This window comes from Populus trichocarpa, chromosome 6 (genome assembly GCF_000002775.5).
Source record: "Populus trichocarpa isolate Nisqually-1 chromosome 6, P.trichocarpa_v4.1, whole genome shotgun sequence".
NCBI lineage: Eukaryota > Viridiplantae > Streptophyta > Magnoliopsida > Malpighiales > Salicaceae > Populus > Populus trichocarpa.
In genome coordinates, this window is record NC_037290.2 from 26,849,900 (window position 1) to 26,873,561 (window position 23,662).

A 23,662-nucleotide genomic window follows, 5' to 3' on the forward strand; every position below is an offset into this window, starting at 1 on the left:
TAGTATATAACATATTCCTTCTTCTTTTACACACACACACACACACACAGAATATTAACTAAAGGCAATCTAGCTTATACAAGGGAAACGTGGAATAATAATTCGAGAAATGGGATGATAGCTGAAGACATCCTCTGTTTATCAAGCTCTTTTTGTCAAATTCATAGAACTGGTAGCTTATCACTTGGAAAATCTAGCTACTAATTCTGGAGAGGGATGCTGCATGTATTCTGATGGAGGATGTTCCATCTAAGTATTTCCACTTGTTTTGAACTATCTGAACGCTGTTTTACAACATCTATAGAAGTGTCATAATTTATTTTTGGGTTATTTTTTAAATTTATTTTTTTTCTTTTAAAATATTTTTTTCTTCCAAAATATCAAAAAATATTTGAACTAAAAATAAAAAAATCCAAAATATAATAGCATTGAGAAAAAGATACCGGAGCACCCTGAAAATGGTCTAGGAAAAAGATGTCGGGACCTGAGATTCCTCCTCCAAGTCAAGCTGATCGAATAATCATCTAGGCTATACACATCTATAAGACTAACTGATTGCTGCAAAGAAAGATTAAATAGTCTAGGAAATAAATTTTGAAGAGGAGCTGGAGTACCTAACCAAGAATCGGTCCAAAACCGAATGTTACTGCCATCGCCCACCTTGAACCCAATGCTGGGCTTAAGTGGAATAGCTATGCTTTCGCTTGTGGAGAAAGCCAAAACAATGCCACACCAGGTTGAAGAAAGAGAACCAACAAACACACGAAGCCCATTAGCAAGATTAGGTTGATACTTTTGAAGAATACATTTTTGCCAACCTCTTGCTACTTCATTGTCTAGATTCCAATCCCATTTAAAGAGCAAAGCCAAATTTTTGTGATATAAAGACCCTAAGTCGAGACCACCAAGAGATTTTGACTTGATGACCTTATGCCAAGCCACCTTGAAAATTTCATGAGAAGTCGAACAACCACTCCATAAAAAAAAGCAATTAATAGAAGATATGACATTCATTATATCATTTGACATAGGATAAACAAACATAAAATACAAAGGTAAAGAACTTAAAACTAATTTAATCAAATATATCCTCTCAGTCATGCTCAACATCTTCCCTTTTCATGTACTCAACTTAGCTTTGATAGTAGACAACACCGGTTTCCAAGTAAAAAAGCCTACTTGGATTGGCATCTAAAGATAACCCAAGGTATCTATTCGAAAAAGAATCACTATGATAGAAAATCGCTTTAGCTAAACATGAAGTGTAATCCTCATTGAAGTTAATCCTATAAGAGAACCTTTATAGAAATTAACTTTAAGACCCGAAATGATCTTGAAGTAACGAAGAATCCTCTTGACATGCAGCAAAGAAGAGCAATCATCTGGCAGGAATATCAGAGCATCTGCATATTGTAGATGAGTTATATAATGCCCTGGATCAGTTTGAAGACCATTGAAATAACTCAAATCTAACCATTTTTTGTTTTTAGTTTGAATTTAATTTTTTTATGCTTTCAAATTGTTTTGATGTGCTGATATTAAAAATTATTTTTAAAAAATAAAAAAAATATTATTTTGATGTATTTCTAAACAAAAATCACTTTGAAAAACAATCGCTATCAGATTCTCAAACATCCCCTTAAAGCCCTTTTTGAATGGTACTAGAATTGTCGGGAAAACTCATGGGGAGAATGTGTTAAATGGGCATTATACTTGCATCTACATGTGTTTGGGAAGGCAGTAGTGGTTGTTTTTCAAAATGTTTTTTGCTCGGAAATGCATCAAAATAATATTTTTTATTTTTTAAAAATTATTTTTAACATCAGCACTTCAATAAAATATAAAAATACCAAAAAAAATTAATTTAAATTAAAAAAAATTCAATTTTTTTTCAAGATGCTTTTAAAATGTAAAAATAAAAAGATTTTTAATGGGAGATTTTGATGCTGAATATTATTCAATGTGTGTTTACATCGGAATTGCCATTGTAATCGAGTGAAAACAGGCAGAAGAACCAATAATTATTACATTATTAATTATATGAGTTCTATAATTTTTATAAATTAGTTAACATGTCTTATAGCAAGTGCAACTTCTATTAAAGAACCCTGTACATTGACCACCAAGTGAACGTTCCGCTTTCACGCAAATAGTCTCGCAGCTGTCGTCGTTAAAGCAGTAACCTTTGAATTTGTGACTAGCTAGGAACGGCGCACGCATGTCCCCATTGGCAAACTTCATTGTGTTTTCTACAGGAGAAAAATTAAAAACAAGATTAAATTGTGAAGAGGCTAAAATAGAGACTTTCCATAATCAAAATGATTGCTAAATTTCCACTTCTTGGATTTTTCATGAGATACGTCTCGATTTATACCGTTGATTCTTATGAAGTTGGTAGGTGGACATCAGAATGCACATGCCAATGTACTTGGATTTTGATGTTAATTCTTGCTGCACTGAGTATTTTATATGCTCTGTATCTTGTAGTTTAATTATCTGTAGAGAAAAACTTCGTAACCTTAACACTTAAACAGTAGTTTTTGATGATTGTGTAGTGGTTTTTCCCTCATAATGAGAGGGTTTTCCACGTAAATATTACGTCATTTTCCTTTCCTTTCTTTTGTTCTGCTACTTGTTTTTTCCTCCTGCTTTCCCTTTTCACTACAGCAAACTTGACTTAAGAGGCAGATGCTGCTTTTGGATGTTAAGAGTATCGGACTGCATTAAGAGTGTTTGTTAACGCGGCCGTGGAACCCTAAGTATCTCGCATTGAGTCTAGGTTATACAAACAAACAATCGCTGCACCATCTGATTCCATTAAGCCGATTGGACAAGAAGAGAGGCATAAGAACCTCGCATCATCATTTTAGAACTCCTCAATCCGGTCTCTGAAACAGGTTCTAAGCATTCCAATGAAACATTTAGAGCATTGTTCACAAGAGTTACTCAGTGATGTTATTGAATTTTAATACAATGACTAGATAATGATCATTAGTTGGGGCTTGATATAGTTTTCTGCAGTACTATCAGTACAATAAATCAAATCCGATTTCTGCAGCATTAGGAACAAGTATTGCAAGCATTTTTCTAGATACAACATTCATACTGCTACCGTTATCAATGATCATATTCAGGGCTTTACCTCGATGTTCCACACGAGTGTGGAATATACTTGTTCTCTTCCAGTCTGAAATGATAGATGAATCACCAACATAGCTATCGTTCAATAAATACCTTATGCACCACATAGAGGGGTAGTTCAGTTGGTTGGAGATGCTCCTCTTCCAAATCCTGTTGAAAATTGACAGTCCCTCTCTCCTCCTCCTTAGGATCAGTGATGACTGACTTTTTTTCAAGATCACGTTCTACCATATAAGCCAGCTTGTGATCCTTATTAGGGCTAACCGCAGCATAATGGCCAAAACCACAACATTTGTAGCATTGAGGACCCTCGTGGCTACCCTGCGTCTTTTCCCTCAATTCGCCCTTTAGACTTGCTTTCTTAGCACCCACTGTAGTCTTGGAGCCTCCTGTTGCAGATGCTAGTAATGTCCCTGACTCCCACGTTAGGAACCTTTATCCTCCTCCTGCCACGTTCTGCCTTTATAGTTGCAAGGCTAGTTGGTAAGCTTCTTCCACAGAAAACACACGAGCCGTAGACATGTCCCTCCTAATATCACCACGCATCCCATTCAAGTAGCATGCCAAAGTCTGTAGTTCAATTTCAATAACTCGACTACGAACTGTTAGTTCATGAAATTTTTCTGTGTATTAGTCAATCGATATTCTAGAACTCTGACTCCACCGTAGCATGTCTTCGTAAACCAATTGTTCATAGTTAACTGGTAAGTACTTGGACTCCATCTTTGCTTTCATCCGCCCCCCCCCCCCCCCCCCTTCTTGAATAGGAGGTTGGCGAGTACGTCTAAGTTGTTCCTCCACACTATTCCACTAAGCCCGTGCAGCCCCTTTTAAGTTCAATTTTATAAACCACCCCCAACTGGCGTGTCTTCCTCTTCTTCACTGTCAACCATGCTTTCCCTTCGTTCCCCCATATGGCTCTATGATCCTGTTGTGGTCAAGCCCTAAAAAACCCCAACATCACCAGTAATGCTTCTTTCTTCAATGGTATTGAGACGACACAAAATAGTCCTCATGGTTTGAGTAAGTTGATCTAGTTGTTGCTGCAAGTGTATAGGTGTGGGAATAGGTTCTGTTGGCTGGTTTACGTGGGTAGGAGGATTAGCATTTGTGTGAGGGTTGTGATTGGTGTTTGAAGGGCCGGTTTCATAAGCAACAAAAGTCACTGGATTGTATGAATTTCCACTCCGGGTGTCTGGCATTGTTTTGTAAGGATCGTGTGGGGTTTGCTTTGATACCATATGATGCTAGGGAAAATGGAATTGATTGAGAATTCTGTAGTTAAAAGAACTGTAATATTCATTAATCTTCAACACTGTTAAGATCACATCAGATACTGCATAATCTCATTGCCTAAAAGTGGAAATCCATCCCATAATTTGGAATCTCTCCAATAATAATCTTAAAATCTCTCATTTCTCTTACAACAGTTCTTTTCCATCATAACTTAACATTAACTATTGTTAATTGTTATTTTAGGATAAACATTGATAATAACTGCTACTATAAAACTTCGTCACTAATTGTTCGACATAAATCTAATGACTCAACCATTGACCAAAGACTTTCTTCTCTGATAAACTTTCATGGCTTAACTACCAGAATTACCCTCCCTCAACATGCTATCACCTCCATTAGACTCCACTTCACTGCCTCTATTGGTTTTGGGTTGATCATGTTGTTTATCAACAGGTTCTTCATGTGCATTCTCACCAGGTTTTTCGTCATTTGCATCACTAGCTAGTTGCAAATATCTTAAGATATAGCATAAATATCATGTATCTTAGAAATGTTGATACTTAATTCTAATACAAGAATAATGATGATGATAGAATTATAACATCCATGCAGCATGGGAATCGGCCTAATTGGATACGAAGAGTTAATCAGATTCTTAAGACCAAATGTTTGTTATACAGCTTGCTGCATCACTTAAGATGCCATTATTAAGATTGCCATTGCTGATATCTGCACTTCCAAGTCCAAGTCCTGAATTCTGTCCCGAAACTGACATTCCGGCATATGCTTCATCTCCCTGGATTGTTATAGTTGGTGAGACATTTGGCATCAGATGTAAGTTATGATTATTGAGCAGTTGAGGAGAAGTTAGATGACTCTGAAGAAATTGATTCAAATTATTACACGTCAATGAACCTCGAGCAACCATATCTTCTGCTAACTTCACCTAAAATTATATCATAAACTCCATTAGACAAAATCAAGTTTTGTTAACCTGAACTGAAAGTCTTTCATTTATTTATCATACAAAAGTCCTGCTTTGTGTTCCAGCAGTAGACACACCTTGGCTCTCAAAGCTTCAACATCTGAGTTAAGCACACGACGATTTGTTTCAGCAGTACGAAATTGTTGGGTAGCATCTGAAAGTTGCTTGAATAGAGATGCATTTTCTCCTGTCATATGATCAACCTGAGAAAACATGAATCGGGCATGATTTCAAATATCAATTACTCTTAAAGAGATTGGATAGAAAAAGCTACATCTTAGGTAGAACAATGAACTTGTTCTACTTGAACAACAATTTTTGGAAATATAGCAAAAGTGCTATAAGATAGAAATCATGCTCCATTTGATTTTAGAAATGCTTAATGACAGAAACAAACTTTGAAATCCTGTGAAACGCAAATCTGAAATTCTTGTATACAGTCAAAGCAGTCCGATTATCCATCTACTTACCTTTCTCTCAGCAACTACTACTAGCTTCAACTTGTTTAAACAATTCAGATATCCAATTAATACTCTAAACATTAATCATACCTGAACTTCAAGATCTGATAAATGTGCTTGTTTTCTTTTTCTCGATCGTCTAGCCGACTCCCTATTCGAAACCATCCTAAAGAAACAAAGCAACAAATCACAATCACATACAGGCAGGATTGACATCCATCAAACATCTGTATTCCAGTCTCTAGGAAAGATCAATATTACCTTCTAATACGTTTTATGTCATGAGGGTTTGTGCTCTGCTCAGACAGACCATCTTCATCTGATTGGTCAGGAGACGAAACACTGGCAGCAACTCTAGTTTGGCTATCTTTCACTCTTGGTTTATTAGCAGACATTGGACTGCCAACTGACCAATTTCCAGCCATTAATTAAGATTTTAAACCACAAAAACAAAACATCCTTAAATAGCATATCAGATTAACTGCTAAGCTACATAGCTAGATGAAGATATGACTTTGGTTTCATACCACAAAGTGATGACTGGGCATCAGTAGACACTGAAACACTGGAATTCTTGGGATTGGTATTTTGAGACCAGAGGAAGCAGGATTCTGTTAATCCACCACAAGTTGAGAAACCATTCACGATGTCCTACATTAGCAGACAACAAATAACTTACTACAAACTTGAGTTGACTACAATGGATTTGCGGCCAACCAATCAAACTGTTTTGATCCACATGCATAGGAACTATGCAATAACATTTTTCTCGGAGAAAGAGACAGTTACTAACCCGAGTTTTGTTGACAGGGAAAGAAGAAAGATCACCAGAAAAAATATCACTGAAGAAGCCATAAATCTCAGCAGAAAAATCAGCCAATTCTGACTCACTTTTCTTCATCCCATCACTTCCTCCTGCTTTCTGCTCCTCCATTTCGTTGATTAGCTTCAACTCCTGCAGCTACTAATAATGATGATTATTATGATTAGAGAAATTAAAAAGAGTGAGGGAAGTGATCAGGGGAGTACATGGGAGTTATTTATAGAGAGCTAGAGATCTTGGAATGAGCAAAGTACAGGTCTTTGCTTGGGAGTTTGGAGTAGTGGAAGGAAGCAACAGTGGTGCCAAAGTGAAAAAGTTTTGACCTTTATTGATAATTACGGATATGTCCTTGCTTTATTTGCTTATTTACCTTCCCGAATCCATTGTTTAAACGCATGTTGGTCACTGTGGACCGACATTAAGAGTTAACTTTCTTCCTGCATCACTTCTGTTGATAGAAATTAGGGTTCTTAAGTTTTAGAATTATAATTTTAAATGTTAAAAAATAAGTACAGAAAATTATGGTATTTTCTGAAAAATTCATAATTCATTAACAATGAAAAAAAATAACAAAATAAAACTCCAACCGTGTTTATAAAGAGGTAAAAGGTAATTAAAAACTAAAATTAATTAGAAAAATAATTAAAAAAAAATCTTTTAAGTTTAATTTGAAAGTCTTCTTAGGCATCGGTTGCTTGTAAAGTCTCCTAATTAAATTTAAGTTTAATCTAATGATAAAACTTAAAATTATGGTTGTTAATATTGGATTACTTGTTTGACGTGTTCCGGACTTCTTCGCCATCATTTCCTTGTAATTACGATGTATAAACAACCACGATATTATTCCAATCACAGGATTCTTTAACTAATCCGCAGGTTAAGCAGATTACGATTCTTTGTTTGAATATAAGCATGAAGGCGACTTGACCAAACCCTCGTCCTCCATGCCAGGGGATAACTGTGCTTGAGCGGATGGTGTTGTAGTAAATAAAACTCACGTCTAAGGTTTATTATGAAGAAGTCAAGGACAAAGCGATGGAAGGTTGATTTGGACTGCCACCGTCCTGATGACAAAGTTGCTGATAAAATGCTTTATATAATTGTACGTCGTGCTCAAACCAGGGAAGATCCACTTAATTATCACAAGTGTTTTTTGTTTTTTGAAAAAAGTAATGCTAACACTAATCATATTATTGCTTTTTGCTAACTTTGCCTGCTTTTGGAATGGTTAATACCTAACTTTTACACAGCGAATTATCAAGCAGACCCCACGTTGCAGCCACAATCAGAATCAAAAGTTCCTTCTTTCTTTAACTTTCCTTTGCACGGAAAACCCATCTAGTGGAGTTTCTTCACTGTTAAGGCACCATAGATTATAGTTTTTTCATGGTTAGAAAATTTCCAAAACAAAACACAGCTTCTACCGGCAAACCCACCTCGTATTGTTTATTTCGTAAAGTAGGAAAAGATTTTGTGGTTACTTGCACTCCAGTTGTTGAATGTTCCAGGCGAAGAGAATGGACTGCCAAATACATATAACCAGCTGGACAGTCATGTAGTGATATTGTTTTGTATAAAGCCCAAATCCAGAGGGTTCAGGTCAGAGGATTTGGATAGGCTAGGTAACACATACCTTAATGGGTCTTAGTGTCAAATCTTGCTATCTGCCTAAAAGGGTTCACAAGGACTCAAAGATGTGAACAGACAAATATCTTGTTGGGCCATTAAAGGATTCTAAAACCTCCAGTATCAGGATTTTGATCGAGAATATGGTCAGCATACCAATTGTAACATCAGTCAACCGTTAACTAGCAAAGGAATTCAGGAACATGAGTTTGGAACCAAAACACTGTCAAGTGTCTACAGGCTTTTTTTTAACAAAAGGACTGGAAATGGAAATCAACATGCAGCACTCAAGCAATGCAAATCTCTTCAGTGCACAATCTTGGAAGATTTGACAAAAAGGCTGTCCACAACCTTGCCAATGCTGGAGATGGTTTTCAGAGCTGCAGGGAGGAGAGCATCCTTCTTGGGTTCATCAAATATTATGATATGTCCAGCACCTTGGTCCAGTATCCCAACAAACTTCCTGTCCAGAATCATTTGTGCCAGCTTTTTCTCCACAAAGTCAACAGGCAAATCAATCAGCCCAGCAATGTGTGGAATCTCGACCCTTGAGAAAGGCTCAATATATCTACACAGGTTTAGTTCCACAAGAGCTTCATAACGGGATGAGAGATGATTGTAGATAGTTGGGTCTGTCTCCAGCTGATACCTGTAATCCCGCAGCACCTTTTCAAAGGACCTCAAAGATCGGTTGGAATGAGCATCGGCGACTGCTTTCATGACATTCAGTTCTGGCCCAAAATATTTAAGGCCTGCCTTAGAAGAAATCAGCCCAGCAACATCTTTAGATTGGTTCGTCATGATCTTGCACAATAGCATGTATTTAAGACTGAAAATTGCTCTTGGGTCTTCAACAGCTTTGAATGCCTCAAATGCTTCAAAGAAATAGCTATAAGCTGTTGTATACTCCTTGTCCTCAGCAAAGAGAATCCCACTATGCAAATCAATGGCACCTTGTTGAGTTGGTGGCATATAGACAGCATTCGCAGCTTTCTTAGCAGCTGTGAGAGCAGTTCTCGCCTTGTGACGGTCCTTCAACAAATAGTGTAGCTTACTCTCAAGCAAGAGTATTTCCACAAGAAGTCGCTTGTGATCCACTCCCTTTACCTCTTTTACCAAGTTGGTAAGCAGGGCCAGTGCCTCCGAATACTCCTTAGTTTCCACTAAAAGAGCTGCAAGCCTTGTCTCAACTCGCTGCCTCAGGAGAGCACGCTTTTCGGCACGAGCCCACAGCACTAGTTCTTTGCAAAGAGCAATTTGGACATCAGATGTTCCAGGTATTTTGGAAACAGAGTCGATTATTCCCCTGACGATTTTGGCAGTTTTAGCCTTTGGGATCACGGCAAAGAAAGGCATCAACTGAGAGAGAAGAGCGTGAAGATCCTCAGCCATGTTATGTTGTGTGAAAAGGTCCGATAGAATGGTAATGGCCTGTTCCTTTATGCGAATTGCATCCGGAGAAGAAGAAGGGTTTTCAAGTATTTTGTGTAGGATGGAAATGGCCTCAAATGGGTCCTCAGCTTTTGAAGCCAGAGCAATTGAGTCTGTTGTCGCTGGAAGATATGATGCAGTCATAGCTGCAGCTGCAAGACAATTATCACCAGATTGTTTGAACATTGTTGTGAAATAATTAGTGAAAAATATACAGGAAAATCATAACATGACTATCAAATTAATATTTGCTCCTTGATGACCAAATGAGCTTATACTGCCATAAAACTGGATGATACACCTTGGAGATTCTATTGCATAGGTTATTCATTAAAGAACTAATGACTAAAAACCTCGTTTCAGCTACTCAAGCATACTAAAATCTCTCATTCTTTAGGGTATTCTTAAACATGAAATTAATAGAAAGGAAATGTGCAAAGCTACCATATGTGAAGTATTAAAAATCTTCAAAGTCATGTTACCTTGTTGAAAAACATGAAACCCTAAGTAAAGTTCAAAGCACGGCCCCCATCAATGCAAGCACCAAGAATCTAGAAAATTGAGCTTCAATGAAGAAGTGCATAAATGACCCATTGAAGAAACGCAAGTAAATTAATTACTCCAAGAAGTGTAAAAACCCATTTTACCAAAAACGAAATCTTGAATTTCTAGCATGCATGTTCAATAAAACAAACGAAATGCCAACAACAGAACAAGTATTAACCTCTTAGAAGAGTACTCCATTTTAGCACTACAAAAAGGTCGAAAACCAACAATACTGATCCACAGATTTCAGTGTTTTTCTGGCAAGTATTTACAAATGGGAGCATTTTCGATGCTTCAAAATGCCAAAAGTAACCATCTTTCTAAACAAAAAGATCCAAACTTTTTTTCAAGTTTCCAAAGGTTAGAGCTTTAAAATGAAAACACAAAATATGCACGAAAAAAAGAGAGTAACCAGGTGAAAATCAAGGCTAAACCTTTGATCACAAAAAAGAAAGCTAAGATAGAAAATGAGAGAGGAAAATGTGAAGAAATAAAGGGAAAAGCAAGCTTACCTTGCAGAAGAAGTAAAGAGGGAGTGATCGGACAGAGAGGGAGACTCAGACAATCGGCAATGCTAAATGGGGGGCAGTGCAACATATTACAGATAAGTTCCACACTGGGCTTCTTATGAGCCGCAGAGAAATGATGGGCTTTGAATTTTAACAGTGGGCTCTAAATGGGCTGTTATTTGTAAGCTGAATCTTAAAGTAAAGCTGATATTATTGACATTAATTAAGTCGGGCTAGCATTAGATTTTAGCATAAAAGATTTCAAGGCTGGTTAGACATATATAATTGGATAATCAATAACTTGTTGGTAATTTATGTGTAGCAAAAATTAGGTCCAATACACAATAGATCTTATAGTAAACCTAGAGAAAGTTCATTATTATATTTTAATTAATTAATTTCATTCATCTTTGAACCCAAAAATGAAGGAAAATACAAAATTAATTATATATTGAGACGTAACGTAATTATTAATATCAGATTGAAATGTTATATAAAACACCAACTTGTGTGTGTGTGGCACACATGACAAATTCGTTTCCACTATGAAAAGTAATGGCTTCCGCCTCGTGCAATGAGTTGATTCATATATATTCCACCTAAACAAACATGGGAAATTACACAAAACCCAACTCTCTTACCCATGGAAATTAAAACAAAGGTTGTCCATAGTTTCATTAATGGCATACACACGAACCTCACTTACATATATTAATTGTGAGAGCTAGTGAATATATAATTAAGACACATTTAATACTTAATTGATCTCCTTAATTTAATATTTTGCTGTCATACAAAGTCTCCGATCTCTCCATTCCTGTTCATAATCTTTCCCTGTCCGTTACCAAACACAAAGTCTAAGTTGTAAAGCACTGGGACCATTGTGACTGAACACAAGAAAACAAGGACTGGCCCGAATATCCAAAGCAAGAGAGGCATCGCTGAGTAGAAGAGCCTGTTCCCCACTGTGTTCAAGACAAACCCCTTCTCTAAGAGCTCGCTTACATACTCTGAGGTCACCATGGACATGGGATCTGGTGGAGTATTGATGAGCAGGTTAACTTGGTTCACAAACCTTATGGACAAAGAGTGACAAAAGAATGAGAACATGAAGATGGTTAAGATTGTGACGTATTTTAACGCCACCATGAATTCACCGTGAGCCCCATAAACCGCATCATTTAGTGGCTTCTTCACACTGTATGTACTGCTTATAATGGCAGCCAGGCCAGCGGATAGAAGGATGGAGGTGGTGGCCATTAGGGTTGATCCCATGATCAAGTTTCTAAGAGTTTGGACTGCCAGTATGTTCTTCTTTTCATTATCCTGCATGCCCCATCAAATTAATTTATTAAACTCTTGTTAGTCAAGATGATTTCCATGCACTATAGCTGAGTCAAAATAAATAATCTATCAGATAATTACAATCAGAAAAGAATTCCAAGCTAGTATTTTGTCCTTTACATTAATCGTATGCCCAGTAACTTTGGCTTGATCATTTAAATAGGGCTAAATTTGATTTGATATGTGATAGATGCAATTAGTGCTTTCTGGGGACATAAGATTCATCATAAAAAACAAATGTTTATTTATGACTGGTTTTTCCCTTCTTTTTTTTCCCTTCTTTTCGTAATGGTGAAGTGAAAGGCAATGATCACGAACTATGAGATCATAATGGCCATATATCTCATAACTCTACAGAGAAAAAGTAGAGAATTATTGAAAGGAAAATGATAGGACGTTGTCTCCCAATGCACCTGGCTTAATTCTCCCTGTATATATGATCATGCAAGCTGTCAACATCTTTGCTAGCATTAATATTGGCCAAATCGCTCAAGGAATATGGGTTTTCCACCAAATTGCACTATGAATATATGCCTTGCTTTCCCTTGCTTTAGAAAATGGCAGCAGCAATAATTACTGTATAGGAATCAAGCCTAAGGTATACAACTTGGTGGGATATTTACACAGTACCACAAGGATGGCACGCTATAGTCAGTATATCCTCTTTTTTTTCTTCTCAAATTCCTTAACAAATATAGTTGTGATATTAATATTTCGAAAAAAAGAGAGAGGAATGATTCATATAATTCCCGAATCATACATTGGTGGATCGAAGCTTTTTTTTTTATATATAGGAATATTAGGGGGGGGGGGGGGGAGAGGTTATATTTCTCTATCATGTGGAATGTAGAACACGGGAATGGCTAAGGCAAATCCTTAAAAGAAAATTAAAATAAAATTAAATTAAAGTGTTAAAGAGATAGATAAAAAGGAATAAAAACAAAAACAAAACAGAATTGAACATAACAAATTTCTAGCTTGCTATTTTTTTATATTCACCCCTTTTTAGGATTAACAATTAAATTCTGATTGAGCCCGATTCATAATCTAAGTACGCCAAACTAAACTTAATAGGCATGCAAATTGAGAGAAATGAAAGGGAAAAAACCATGGTATTCTAATTTTGAAGGATAAAATTGCAAAAATTAACAGTTGAAGTGCAAAAAAAACTACACTGCTCAAAATGAACAATACAGTCATATTGTATCTAGATGCACAGGGATCAAATGGGCTACAATATTTTGTCCATCTATTTTAATTTATTCTCTGGTAAGATTGCATGCTTGTAATAGGGTATTCTCACTTCTTCTTCTTCTTTTTGGTATTCAACCCTTTTTTAGATGGTTTTATTAATGAAGTTTGGTTTATGAAGAAAAAATAGTAAACACCCATCAAATATATCAAATTATGAAATACAAGCATATATATATCATTGAAGGTGATAAAATTGAAAGAATTAAGTGCAAATAATAAGGTAGGTAGCTAGCTAGCAAGATTCGGTACCTTCATTATGGCTGAAACCCAAAACCTCCGCCCGCTAGCATTTGTCCCGATGATTGTGGTGAGAGGTTGCGTTCTAACCTTATGCCATAACCAGCCATGGTAAGCCATGGAGATCATAAACCCTAGTGGTACTAGTATAACATCAAGATAACATTTTCTCCACTCCATGTCTCTCTGTGTGTGTGTGAATGCTGATCTGAGGCTTGTATTCTGATCTTCTCTGGCTAGCTTTGTTAAAACTCAAGAACTCTATTTCAAAACTGTCATGGAAGCTACACACGCACGTATATATATATAGACACACACACACACACACACACACACACACACACACACACATATATATATATATATATAGAGAGAGAGAGAGAGACGAGGAAGGAATGAGCGTATGTGTGTGTATTGAACAAGGAAGTAATGTATGTGGTCTTGTTTGACTGCGTGATTCAACATGCACATAAAGCCAAGAAGAAAAAGGAGGGAAACCCCAATAACATTTGCTGCTTTATAAAAATGTAACTAATGCTTATATTGTCCATTTGCCACTTTACTTTTCTTAACTTTTCATTTTATAATAAATAAATTTATTTCAAGTATTAATTTATTAGAACCCCGGCCTTGCATGTAGCACAACACTTTTGCTCAACAAATGAAATAAACTTGCAAGGGCATTTCTTTCTTATTTTCACAAAAAGGGTTTGATTCAACATTGAAGTGACTCTAATTTTTGTAGGATTTAATTACACTATATATGGATATGAAGCGAAATTCCAAGATACAAGGAGATAGAGACAATTATATATATAGTTGTCAAAGAATCATCTCAACCCAATAACTTAAGTTATTAGGTAAGGTCCCAGGATATGATTTATATTATTCTTTAATAATAGTCACTTTTATTAATTGTTTTTGTTCTTGTTTGAAGATATATAGAATTATAATTTATAATGATATATAGTTATAAAATGATTTTTTTTCCAGTAATTATGACGTCTCTTCTGTACAATACAATATATAATCGAATAATACCTTAAAATCAATCTTATTATTTATTTCATGTAAAGAAATTTGAATGAAGAATATTATACGTACAAGCAAAAACAGGATGCCAATATTGAAGGGATTTAGAAAAAAAATGGATGGTATAAAGGAGATCAGGGGAAAGTGGTAATCTGACAAGGCGCAAAGAAGAAAGTAAAATAATAATGGAAGATCAGGTGGATAGATAAATAAAAATAATTGAAGAGAAGGGAGCGACCAAGGACATGCCTTTATCATGAGATGGAGAGTGTAGGGGAACGTGTATGCGCACTCATCTTGCAGCTGCGTCTCTATGCTTAAGCTCATGGATTTTACAAGCTAATTGCGTGTGGTTTTTGCTTGCCATGAAAGCAATATTGTATGCATATGGCCTCTCCTATATATCTTGCGTGACTATCCTGTCAAACACGCATACGAAATTGTTCAAAACTAGTAAAATACATATTTAAACAACGAGTAATTAATGTTAACACACACACACTCCATAACCACAAGTAATAATTATTAACCGCATGCTCTGATGATTAAGTTTTGATTAGTTGTTGTACTCCAAGGTTAATATTTAGCCAGAGGCTCTAGAGCAATCATCATCAGATGATGGAAGCTGCAGCAGGTCCTTCGTCTTCGCCTTGAAATAATGGACTTATCTGTCTTGAGAATGATAATATTATTGCTGTCAAGGAGGTAGGTAATGTTAGATAGATGGAAGATCCAATGGCACATTTCTTGGTTAGGGACTCAGCCCGCAGTCGAGAATCGTCTCTTGTTATGGGTATGAATGTCCTTAATTCGCCCTATTAATTACTGCTACATGCATGTGTGAATTGAATCTGGCTAGCATGAATGTTGGAATCATATTCAGTTTCCACTAGTTATTTTGTCAAAGAGAGCCAGGCGGACCATGGAATCCACTCATATACCTTCAATTAGAACAAATTCCTGATACTTTCTGGTATGCTTCAAATCCTCACATACTGATGATCTGTTCGTTGCAAATAAATTCTCGAATTGTTTTTTGTTCTTCATAATATGCTTATCCCGTTTCTTAATTTGCTTTCTTTGAGCATGTCTTTTACGTACCGAAATTAAATTATCTTTCTTAATCGTGTGCATGCGTGCTCAGATATTTTACAAAAATTTATATATATCTATAAATAAACACATGGATTTTAAATTAAGAGAATTAACTAGCTAGTTATTTTTCACTGATAACACATGGATTAACTAATAGATTGCTTTTTTTTTTTATCAAATAATAGTTCACTGTAAAGCTAATTGATTGAAGACGTCCTCTTTATTAATATGGAATTGCTTTTTGATCGTTTTGCTGACCATATCCTTCCAGACAAGAATCTTTGGGATTCTCAAATGTTAATAGCACATTGCTTTCAATTTTAATCTAGTACTGTGAAATGTCCTTTTCATTTAATTGAAGAAGATAATATAATAGTCTTTTGTGTAAAATATGAGGCTTAATCTAATATGGCAATTACTCTTTTTCTCTCTTACAGAGAGACAGAGAGAGAAATAAGGCCTTATATATATATATATATATGATAATATAGACCATACGACATAGAATAAATCTATACAGGGAAATTACAATATTTTCTATAATATAATATATTTCATAATACACTCCTTCAAGCTGAACGTGAGGTGTCCACATGAAGCTTAGACCGTAAATAAGCAAAGGTAAAGTGAGGCAGCGGCTTAGTAAGAACATCAGCTAATTGGTCCTTGAGGATATGAAACGAATCTGAATCTTTTTTTTGGCCACTTAATCACCAACAAAGTGCTAATCAACATCAACATGCTTTTGTATGAGCATGAAAGATTGGATTACCGTACAAATAAGTAGCACCAAAGTTCTCGCACCAAATAGTAGTGATAGAATTAGAAGAGAAATATAAATCTGACAAAAGATAGCGAAGCCAAAGAACCTCAGCAGTGTCACCAACAGTTCGTTGCTTGCCAAATTTCCATGAAACAGGAGTGGTGTTAAAAAATACAATGTAAGCCACGGTAGACTTACGATCATCAATACTATCAGCTCAATCAGCATCAGTAAAACCATGAAGAACCACGAGTAAGGTGCAGGCCAAAAGAAGTCGTACCTTTTAAATATCGCAATATATGTTTCACAGCAGCCCAATAGCCCTCAGTAGGAGCATGCATAAATTGACAGACCTTGTTCACAGCATTACATATATCCAGTCTAGTAAAGGTGAGATATTGAAGAGCGCTAATAATTTGTCAAAAGCGAGTGGAATCCGAAAATAACTCACCAGATTGCAATCCAATCTTAGAAGCAAAGGTCGGAGTATCAACAGGTTTGCATGATGACATACTAGCATGACAAAGAATGAAGAACATATTTGTGTTGACTAAACATGAGACCCATACTGGTAAAGGTAACTTCAATTCCTAAAAAAGTAATGAGCATCACCCAAATCACGAAATTTAAACTCTGAGCTCAGCAAAGTAATGAGACGTTGAACCAAAGCAGAGTTACTACCAATGAGTAAAATGCCATCAAAATAAACAAGAAAATAACAAATATCGCAATCCACAGACAAAATAAATAAGGAGGTATCAACCTTCGAAGCCTAAAAACCAATAGAAAGAAGAAAGTCGTTCAGTCGTGTGTACCAAGCTCGTGGGGCTTGTTTTAAGCCATAAAGAGACTTGTGAAAGCAACAGACATAAGTAGATAGAGTAGAGTCTACAAAACTCATGGGTTGCTTTATATAAACAACCTCCTTAAGTTACCCATTAAGGAATGTATTATGAACATCAAGTTGTCGAATCTGCCAGCCTTTATATGCGGAAATAGTGAGAACTAACCGAACAATAGTCAGTTTAACCACAGGATTGAATGTTTTTTAGTAATCAATTCCTTCCTGCTAAGTGAATCATCGCGCAACTAAGCGAGCCTTATAGCAGTCAATACCACCATCAGCTCGTCGTTTGATTTTATACACCCACTGGCAACCAAGCACATTCATAATTGGATCAAATAGAACCAATGACCAAGTACCATTGTCATGTAAAACAACAATTTCATATTTCATTGCACTATACCAGCACAAAAATTGACCAGCTTCCTTAAAATTAAGAGGTTCAAGATTAGGCGAAGATGTTACCCGTGATTCTGAAGACAATGGAGTGGCAGAAACCAAACTCATGTTGGCAGACCTATTTTTTCATGAACGCAGGACGATATGGTTTTGTCGAGGTGCTGAAGGGACAGCAGACATGATAGACTGGGTCTGCTGTGGAAGAGAGTAGCTGGAGAGATCAACAAAGAGGTTCAAACCTGGCATAGACTGATCAGAGGTATTGGGCGAAGAAGAAGGACTCGATGATGTGATTATAGATGCAACAGCAATGAGTGAGTCAAATGAAGACAAGGTTGGCACAACAGAACCCAAACCTGGAGAATGATCAAGAGATAAAGATGCAGGTGGTGATAAGGGAACTAAAGGGGAGGTGGGAGAGGTTCGTGGGTCTGAGAAAGTTGGTATTGAAAAGCTAGTGATGAAGGAAGTTTTGAAGTGAGTGTAGATGTAAACACAGAGTGACTTGAGATGGAGACTTAGTCAAACTCAAGAAAAGAAAATTGATGTTCATGAAAACAGACACGATGAGAGATGAAAATACGATTAGAGGACAAGTCAAGACAATGATAGACTAGGTGAGATGAACTGTAGCCTAAAAACACACATTGAGTAGAACAATAGTCTAACTTATGAGCATTATAAGGATGAATGAAAGGAAAACAAAGACACCTGAAAGTACATAAAAATGTATAATCATGTGGTTGATGAAACAAATATTCAAAAGGAGATTTATTACGCAAGATAGGTGTTGGCATATGATTAATGAGATATATAAAAGTTTCAAAAACATAACTCCAAAATTTTAGAGGTGCCTTACAGTGACCAAGAAGAATAAGACCAGTTTCGACAATATGACAATGATTACGCTCAATAGTGTCATTCTGTTCATGTGCATGTGGACATATTAAACGATGATGAATACCAATGGTTTTAAAAAAAGGAATTTAATTTATGATATTCATCACCCCAATCAGTTTGGACAGATTTAATTTTATGAGAAAACTGTCATTCAACGAAAACTTGAAACTGGTGAAACATATTGAATACATCAGATTTGATGACAATATGATAAAACTAAAGAGATTTCGTTTGCACAGCCATAAAAATAATAAAATAAAGAAAACCATCAAAAGATAAAATTAGGGTAAGACCCCAAACATCATTAAAAATTGGCTCAAAAGGAGCAGATGTTTTGTGACTTGTAAGCTGTAATGACATACGTGGTGATTTTTCTAACAGACAAGCTTGACACTGAAAATTTAAATGATGAGAATTACAAATGACCTTTTTATTTGACGCTAAGAAACTCGGAACATGTGAACTTGGGTGAACAAGTCAACGATGTCGGACATTAATAGAGCTAGACATGCTAACAGATCAAAAAGCTTGAGGCATAAAGATTGTGGAAGACTCTGAGAGGATATAAATTCCATCTTCACCCTGACCTGAAAGAAGAACTTTCTTAGTTATGATGAGATCCTTGACATAAAAAACAGAGGAATGAAATTCAAAAAAGACAATTTTCACGATAAAACTGTTGAACAAATAGGAGTTGTTTTTTTTTTTAATTTGAGGCATATGTAATACATTAGATAAAATAAATGTGCGTTTTAAAATATGTAAAGTAGTATGAGCTGTATTAGATATGACAAGTCCCTTACCATTACCAACATGTAACTGATCATTACCAAGATAGGGTTTTGTATTTGTCATACTTGCAATGTTTGGAGTAACATGTTGGTTTGCACTTGTGTCAGGAAACCAATTGACAGAATTTATTGTTGAAGCATCACTGAAAGAGAAGTTGACTGAGGCTTGATTTCTATGGGTTACTAACCGTGAACATTATTGTGCTGAGTGGCCAAAAATATTGCATAACTAACATCAGACCTATCGTGTAGAAGACGATTGATTTGGTGAAAAATTTTAGTTAGGTTGTTGTTTTCAATTGCCCTCATAGCCACGGTTCTACTGCCAAGAACAACCACTGTTGCCATAGTAATTCTAACTACATGGTTGGCTGAAGGAGTTGTTGGTATTCCTCTAGCCACCATATCTTTCTCTGCCTTGATTATGAGAAAAAACATTGCCATTAAAATCAGAAAAATCATGTTGAGCAACCAAAGCAAAGAGAGGTTGTGAAGAAGTAGGCAACAACGGTGCAGCAGTAGGAGTGGATTGAAGAGAACTCATGTGTAAGAACTCATGGGTAAAAAGGTGATTATAAAGCTCAGAGTAGGGAAGAAGCTCAGCCTTGGTCGACAAACTTGTAATCAAATCACGGATCAACTCACCACGAAAGCCCTAAAAAACATATAAATTGAAATCTGTAAGAAAGATGGGTCGGCCTGCTACTGCTAATTCATCCAATAAACCATGGCTTTCTGCAAATAAATGGTGACAGTATCATCACCTTGACAAAGATCTTGAAGAGAGCCACGTAATTGCATAATTCGAGAATTGGATGGAGAAGCAAGAGCATGTTCTAGTGTGTTTCAAACACTGGCAAAAGTCAGACAATCAACCATAAGATAGAGGACATTCATAGAAAGAGAGGAGAGGAGAGCACTGAGGATTAGTTGATCTTGTTGTTTCCATAAGAGAAAAGTTTGATTAATACCTGAACCGAAGATGACAGAGGCGGCAGAATCATCACTCGACATGACGTGGGGAGAAGGACATGAAAAAAAACCATCAACAAATGAAAAAACACTCTGACCAATCAGATATGGTTTCATCTGCATACGTCAATATAGATAGTTTGTGTTGATAAGCTTGAGATTAATTAGTTGTTGTGTATTGGAGAGGGGAATAATGGCTGCCAAGGAACCAACAACTGTTGTTACAGCAGATGCAGACATGATTGCAGCAGCTGTAGAGGAGAGTGTGGGCGGCGACACTACTAGGAAAGATGAAGTAAGAGAAGAAGAACAAATATTGATTCCGGCATCAGAAGCAGTTGTAGAAGGATCCATCGATTGTTTAGAGAGAAAAGGAAGAAATAAATCAATTAAGATAAACAAGCTTTGATATCAAATTGAAAAGGATAATATAATAGTATTTTGTATAAAATAGGAGGCTTAACCTAATGTGGTAGTCAACCTCTCTATATATATGAATAGGGCAACATACTAATGATAATCTAGACCATACTACACAGAATAAATCTATACATAAAAATTACAATATTTCCTATGATATACACATTCCATAATATATTGAAATATTAATCGAACTACTACTTCCATTTCTAATTAATTATTGGGTTTGTAGTGAGGGTCATGTCTTGAAAGTTTAGAGATTCACCAGTGACATATTTAATTTGCATCTCTAACCAAATATTTTTTATAGTCGCCTTATGTATTTTTTTTTATTTTCTTGAAATATCTAACAATCACAACCTATATTATAATTAAGTATGGTATTCTCTTTTCTCCACTAATTAATTCGCCACAATCAGATGGACCCCGCAAGTAATGATCTAGTGCTATATATTTCCACGGTCTCAATATGACTTGTGTAAATTAATAAATTGCTCTACTCATCTTACATATAGTGGAAGAAACTTTTAAGAAAAAATCATAGTTTATCATAGAAAACGTCAAAAGAGATAAGAGATAATAATATAAATAAAAGTAAGCAATGTCTATGCTTTGTTTAATGTCGATCTTAATTACGTTAGTGAAGAGCTAGCTTTAATTTTCTACAGCTTCTTGCATGGACTGATCAGTCTGTGGATTAAATAAATAAATAAATAAATGATGTTTATTGTCCATTAATTCTAGCTATTTGTGGAAATAATGGAAGTAGAATATTGTGCACACATATGAGATGTACGTATAGGATAAGAAAGTAATTAAATTCAAGGGATCAGTGCTTTAAACCTTATTCTAAAAAATAAAGTTCCATACTCATATTTTTCTTAGCAACATCGGAGATGGAAAAATTAGCATAGAATTTTAGTTGTTTCTTAGTTATTTACAGATGTTTTAGAGTATTTAAACCTATCTTTCAAAATTTCATGACTTTTGTTGGCATTGATTTTCCTCTGCATGCACTTCCTCCCTTGTCTTTCTTTTCTAGCTAACTTCTATATATTGGAGAAGCTTTCAACCTAAGATTTTAATTATGGATAATATTCTTTTAAAACTAAGATAGATATATGTTATCATATGCTATAATCACATTAAATAATTTGATCTATGGGTTTATTGGATTAAAATCCATCAAGGAGTACTCACACTAATTAAACAATGAAGCAAATGAAGACATTAATGCTTTTGTTTTTATTTTTTGGAATATATAACAAATTGGACACGCCATTAAAGAAGCTCAAGTTAGTGCACAAATTAAAGTCCAACTCCCCACCAATACTTTATTATTATTCACAAACAAGAAATTAATACCTACAAATTGGTTAGGTATTCAACGGGTTATGCCAGACAGTAGCACTGAAAGTACTTGTAATAGTATTAATTTATTGGAGTAGTATTGTAAGAAGAAAATTCCAAAGCCGAGGGATTTATACTTTGTAAGTCTACGAAATATATATAGTTTTTTACTTATTTTCCGGTTTGGTTTGTCATCTCCTTGATAGCCCTGGAATCGATCTTAATAATAATATCTCTTCCATTCCTATTATAGGAAAAAAAATACCTACAAACTCAGTGGATCGAGCAATTTTTCATCATGTAATTTTGAGAGTCAGAGTCGATTGATTGGGAGGTGAAGGAGCAGATATTTTAATAAAGACAGCTTGAAGGAAAGTGGTAGTGTACTGTCCAGTCAGTAATAATTAGGTAATGGAGATCAGGGTGGGTGCCTTAAGACTAGTGGGCGACCGTACCATTTGTTAGGGCAGGCAGGCAGATGGAGATCCACATAAGTCCACTAATTTTATTACATCTCATGTTGCACCAAATCAAAGAGTTATTGCCGGTCCTTTATGGTTTCATGAAACATACAGAATTTCACTTGCCAATATTATTAATTATTGGACAAACATTATCGATCGCCATTGGTGACTAGCTGGTGCCTGCATGCATGCCTGCCTGCCTGCCTGCCTGCCATGGGACAACTACTAGCTAGAGCAATAATATTGTTGCATGTTGCAGCACATTGTTTTACAATATGGTAATTGGAATATATATTTAATAGAAGATATATAGTAAGAGATATGTTTTTATATACTTTATTTATTTATTTTTAAAATATAAAACCTCATTTTATAATTATAACATAGATAATTTATTTTGTACTTTTATATTTGTTTTTTCAATCAAGTAACACAAACCTGAAGACTTGTACTATCAATCTATCATGCAAATTAATAGATTAATTAAGCAGGCTAAAGTTCACAAATTTTAATGCATCGAGAGAGAGAGTTTTGTTAAGAAATCGTAATTAATCTGGACACTGCAGATTTAGAGAGGTAGCCCAAAGCTTCATCTTCTTGGTATTTTAAGATTTCACTACAAAAGCTCTTGCGTACGTACTCTGATCATATTGACATCCATAGATTAATTACCTCCGTAACTCCTACTTTCTTGTTTTAATTAGGGTGTTCGGAAACGTTGATATTTTTCTAAATGTTTTTTTTAAAAAACAATTATCAAAATAATATTTTTTTATTTTTAAAACATTATTTTTTCACTGTCAGAATTTTTATATTCACCGACAGAATTTTCCGTTAGTATGTGTATTATCATTCCGTTGGTAATTAATTTACCAACGGAATCACAGATGGAAATGCTTCGTTAGTAAATATTTCGTCGGTAATTTTTTTTTGTTGGTAATAAAAAAATATTATTACCGATGGATTTACTGATGGAAAATACGAGAAAAAAAAATTCATGCTTCATTCCATCGGTATTTTTCTTGGAAAAATACCG

General features: G+C 35.5%; 3 protein-coding genes across 3 annotated transcripts; all 3 read right to left on the minus strand.

Annotated features, from left to right (window-relative positions):
* Positions 1-4,882: 4,882 nt before the first annotated feature.
* LOC18100783 (basic leucine zipper 9) lies at positions 4,883-6,927 on the minus strand. The gene is made up of 6 exons (XM_006382133.3): positions 6,620-6,927; positions 6,354-6,477; positions 6,088-6,232; positions 5,917-5,992; positions 5,443-5,568; positions 4,883-5,326 (listed from the first exon to the last, which is right to left on the minus strand). Exons 1-6 carry the CDS (start codon positions 6,758-6,760, stop codon positions 5,036-5,038), a joined length of 903 nt encoding a protein of 300 aa, XP_006382195.1. The 5' UTR covers positions 6,761-6,927; the 3' UTR covers positions 4,883-5,035.
* A 1,451-nt stretch (positions 6,928-8,378) lies between these two features.
* On the minus strand, positions 8,379-10,986 carry LOC18100784 (26S proteasome non-ATPase regulatory subunit 11 homolog). The gene is made up of 2 exons (XM_006382134.3): positions 10,765-10,986; positions 8,379-9,858 (listed from the first exon to the last, which is right to left on the minus strand). Exons 1-2 carry the CDS (start codon positions 10,847-10,849, stop codon positions 8,582-8,584), a joined length of 1,362 nt encoding a protein of 453 aa, XP_006382196.3. The 5' UTR covers positions 10,850-10,986; the 3' UTR covers positions 8,379-8,581.
* Positions 10,987-11,411: 425 nt separating this feature from the next.
* LOC18100785 (uncharacterized) lies at positions 11,412-14,091 on the minus strand. Its single transcript, XM_006382135.3, has 2 exons — positions 13,609-14,091; positions 11,412-12,087 (listed from the first exon to the last, which is right to left on the minus strand). Exons 1-2 carry the CDS (start codon positions 13,774-13,776, stop codon positions 11,551-11,553), a joined length of 705 nt encoding a protein of 234 aa, XP_006382197.2. The 5' UTR covers positions 13,777-14,091; the 3' UTR covers positions 11,412-11,550.
* Positions 14,092-23,662: the final 9,571 nt, after the last annotated feature.

Excerpts from the sequence above, each read along its gene's own strand:
- LOC18100783 (XM_006382133.3), bottom strand. The coding sequence starts at position 6,760 with ATGGAGGAGCAGAAAGCAGGAGGAAGTGATGGGATGAAGAAAAGTGAG. Across the intron at positions 5,569-5,916 it reads TATCAGATCTTGAAGTTCAG|GTTGATCATATGACAGGAGA; the intron begins GTATGATTAATG and ends ATGTTTTCTCAG. Across the intron at positions 5,327-5,442 it reads TTGAAGCTTTGAGAGCCAAG|GTGAAGTTAGCAGAAGATAT; the intron begins GTGTGTCTACTG and ends ATATAATTTTAG.
- LOC18100785 (XM_006382135.3), bottom strand. The coding sequence starts at position 13,776 with ATGGAGTGGAGAAAATGTTATCTTGATGTTATACTAGTACCACTAGGG. Across the intron at positions 12,088-13,608 it reads GGGTTTCAGCCATAATGAAG|GATAATGAAAAGAAGAACAT; the intron begins GTACCGAATCTT and ends TGGGGCATGCAG.
- LOC18100784 (XM_006382134.3), bottom strand. The coding sequence starts at position 10,849 with ATGTTGCACTGCCCCCCATTTAGCATTGCCGATTGTCTGAGTCTCCCT. Across the intron at positions 9,859-10,764 it reads CTCTTTACTTCTTCTGCAAG|CTGCAGCTATGACTGCATCA; the intron begins GTAAGCTTGCTT and ends ATTGTCTTGCAG.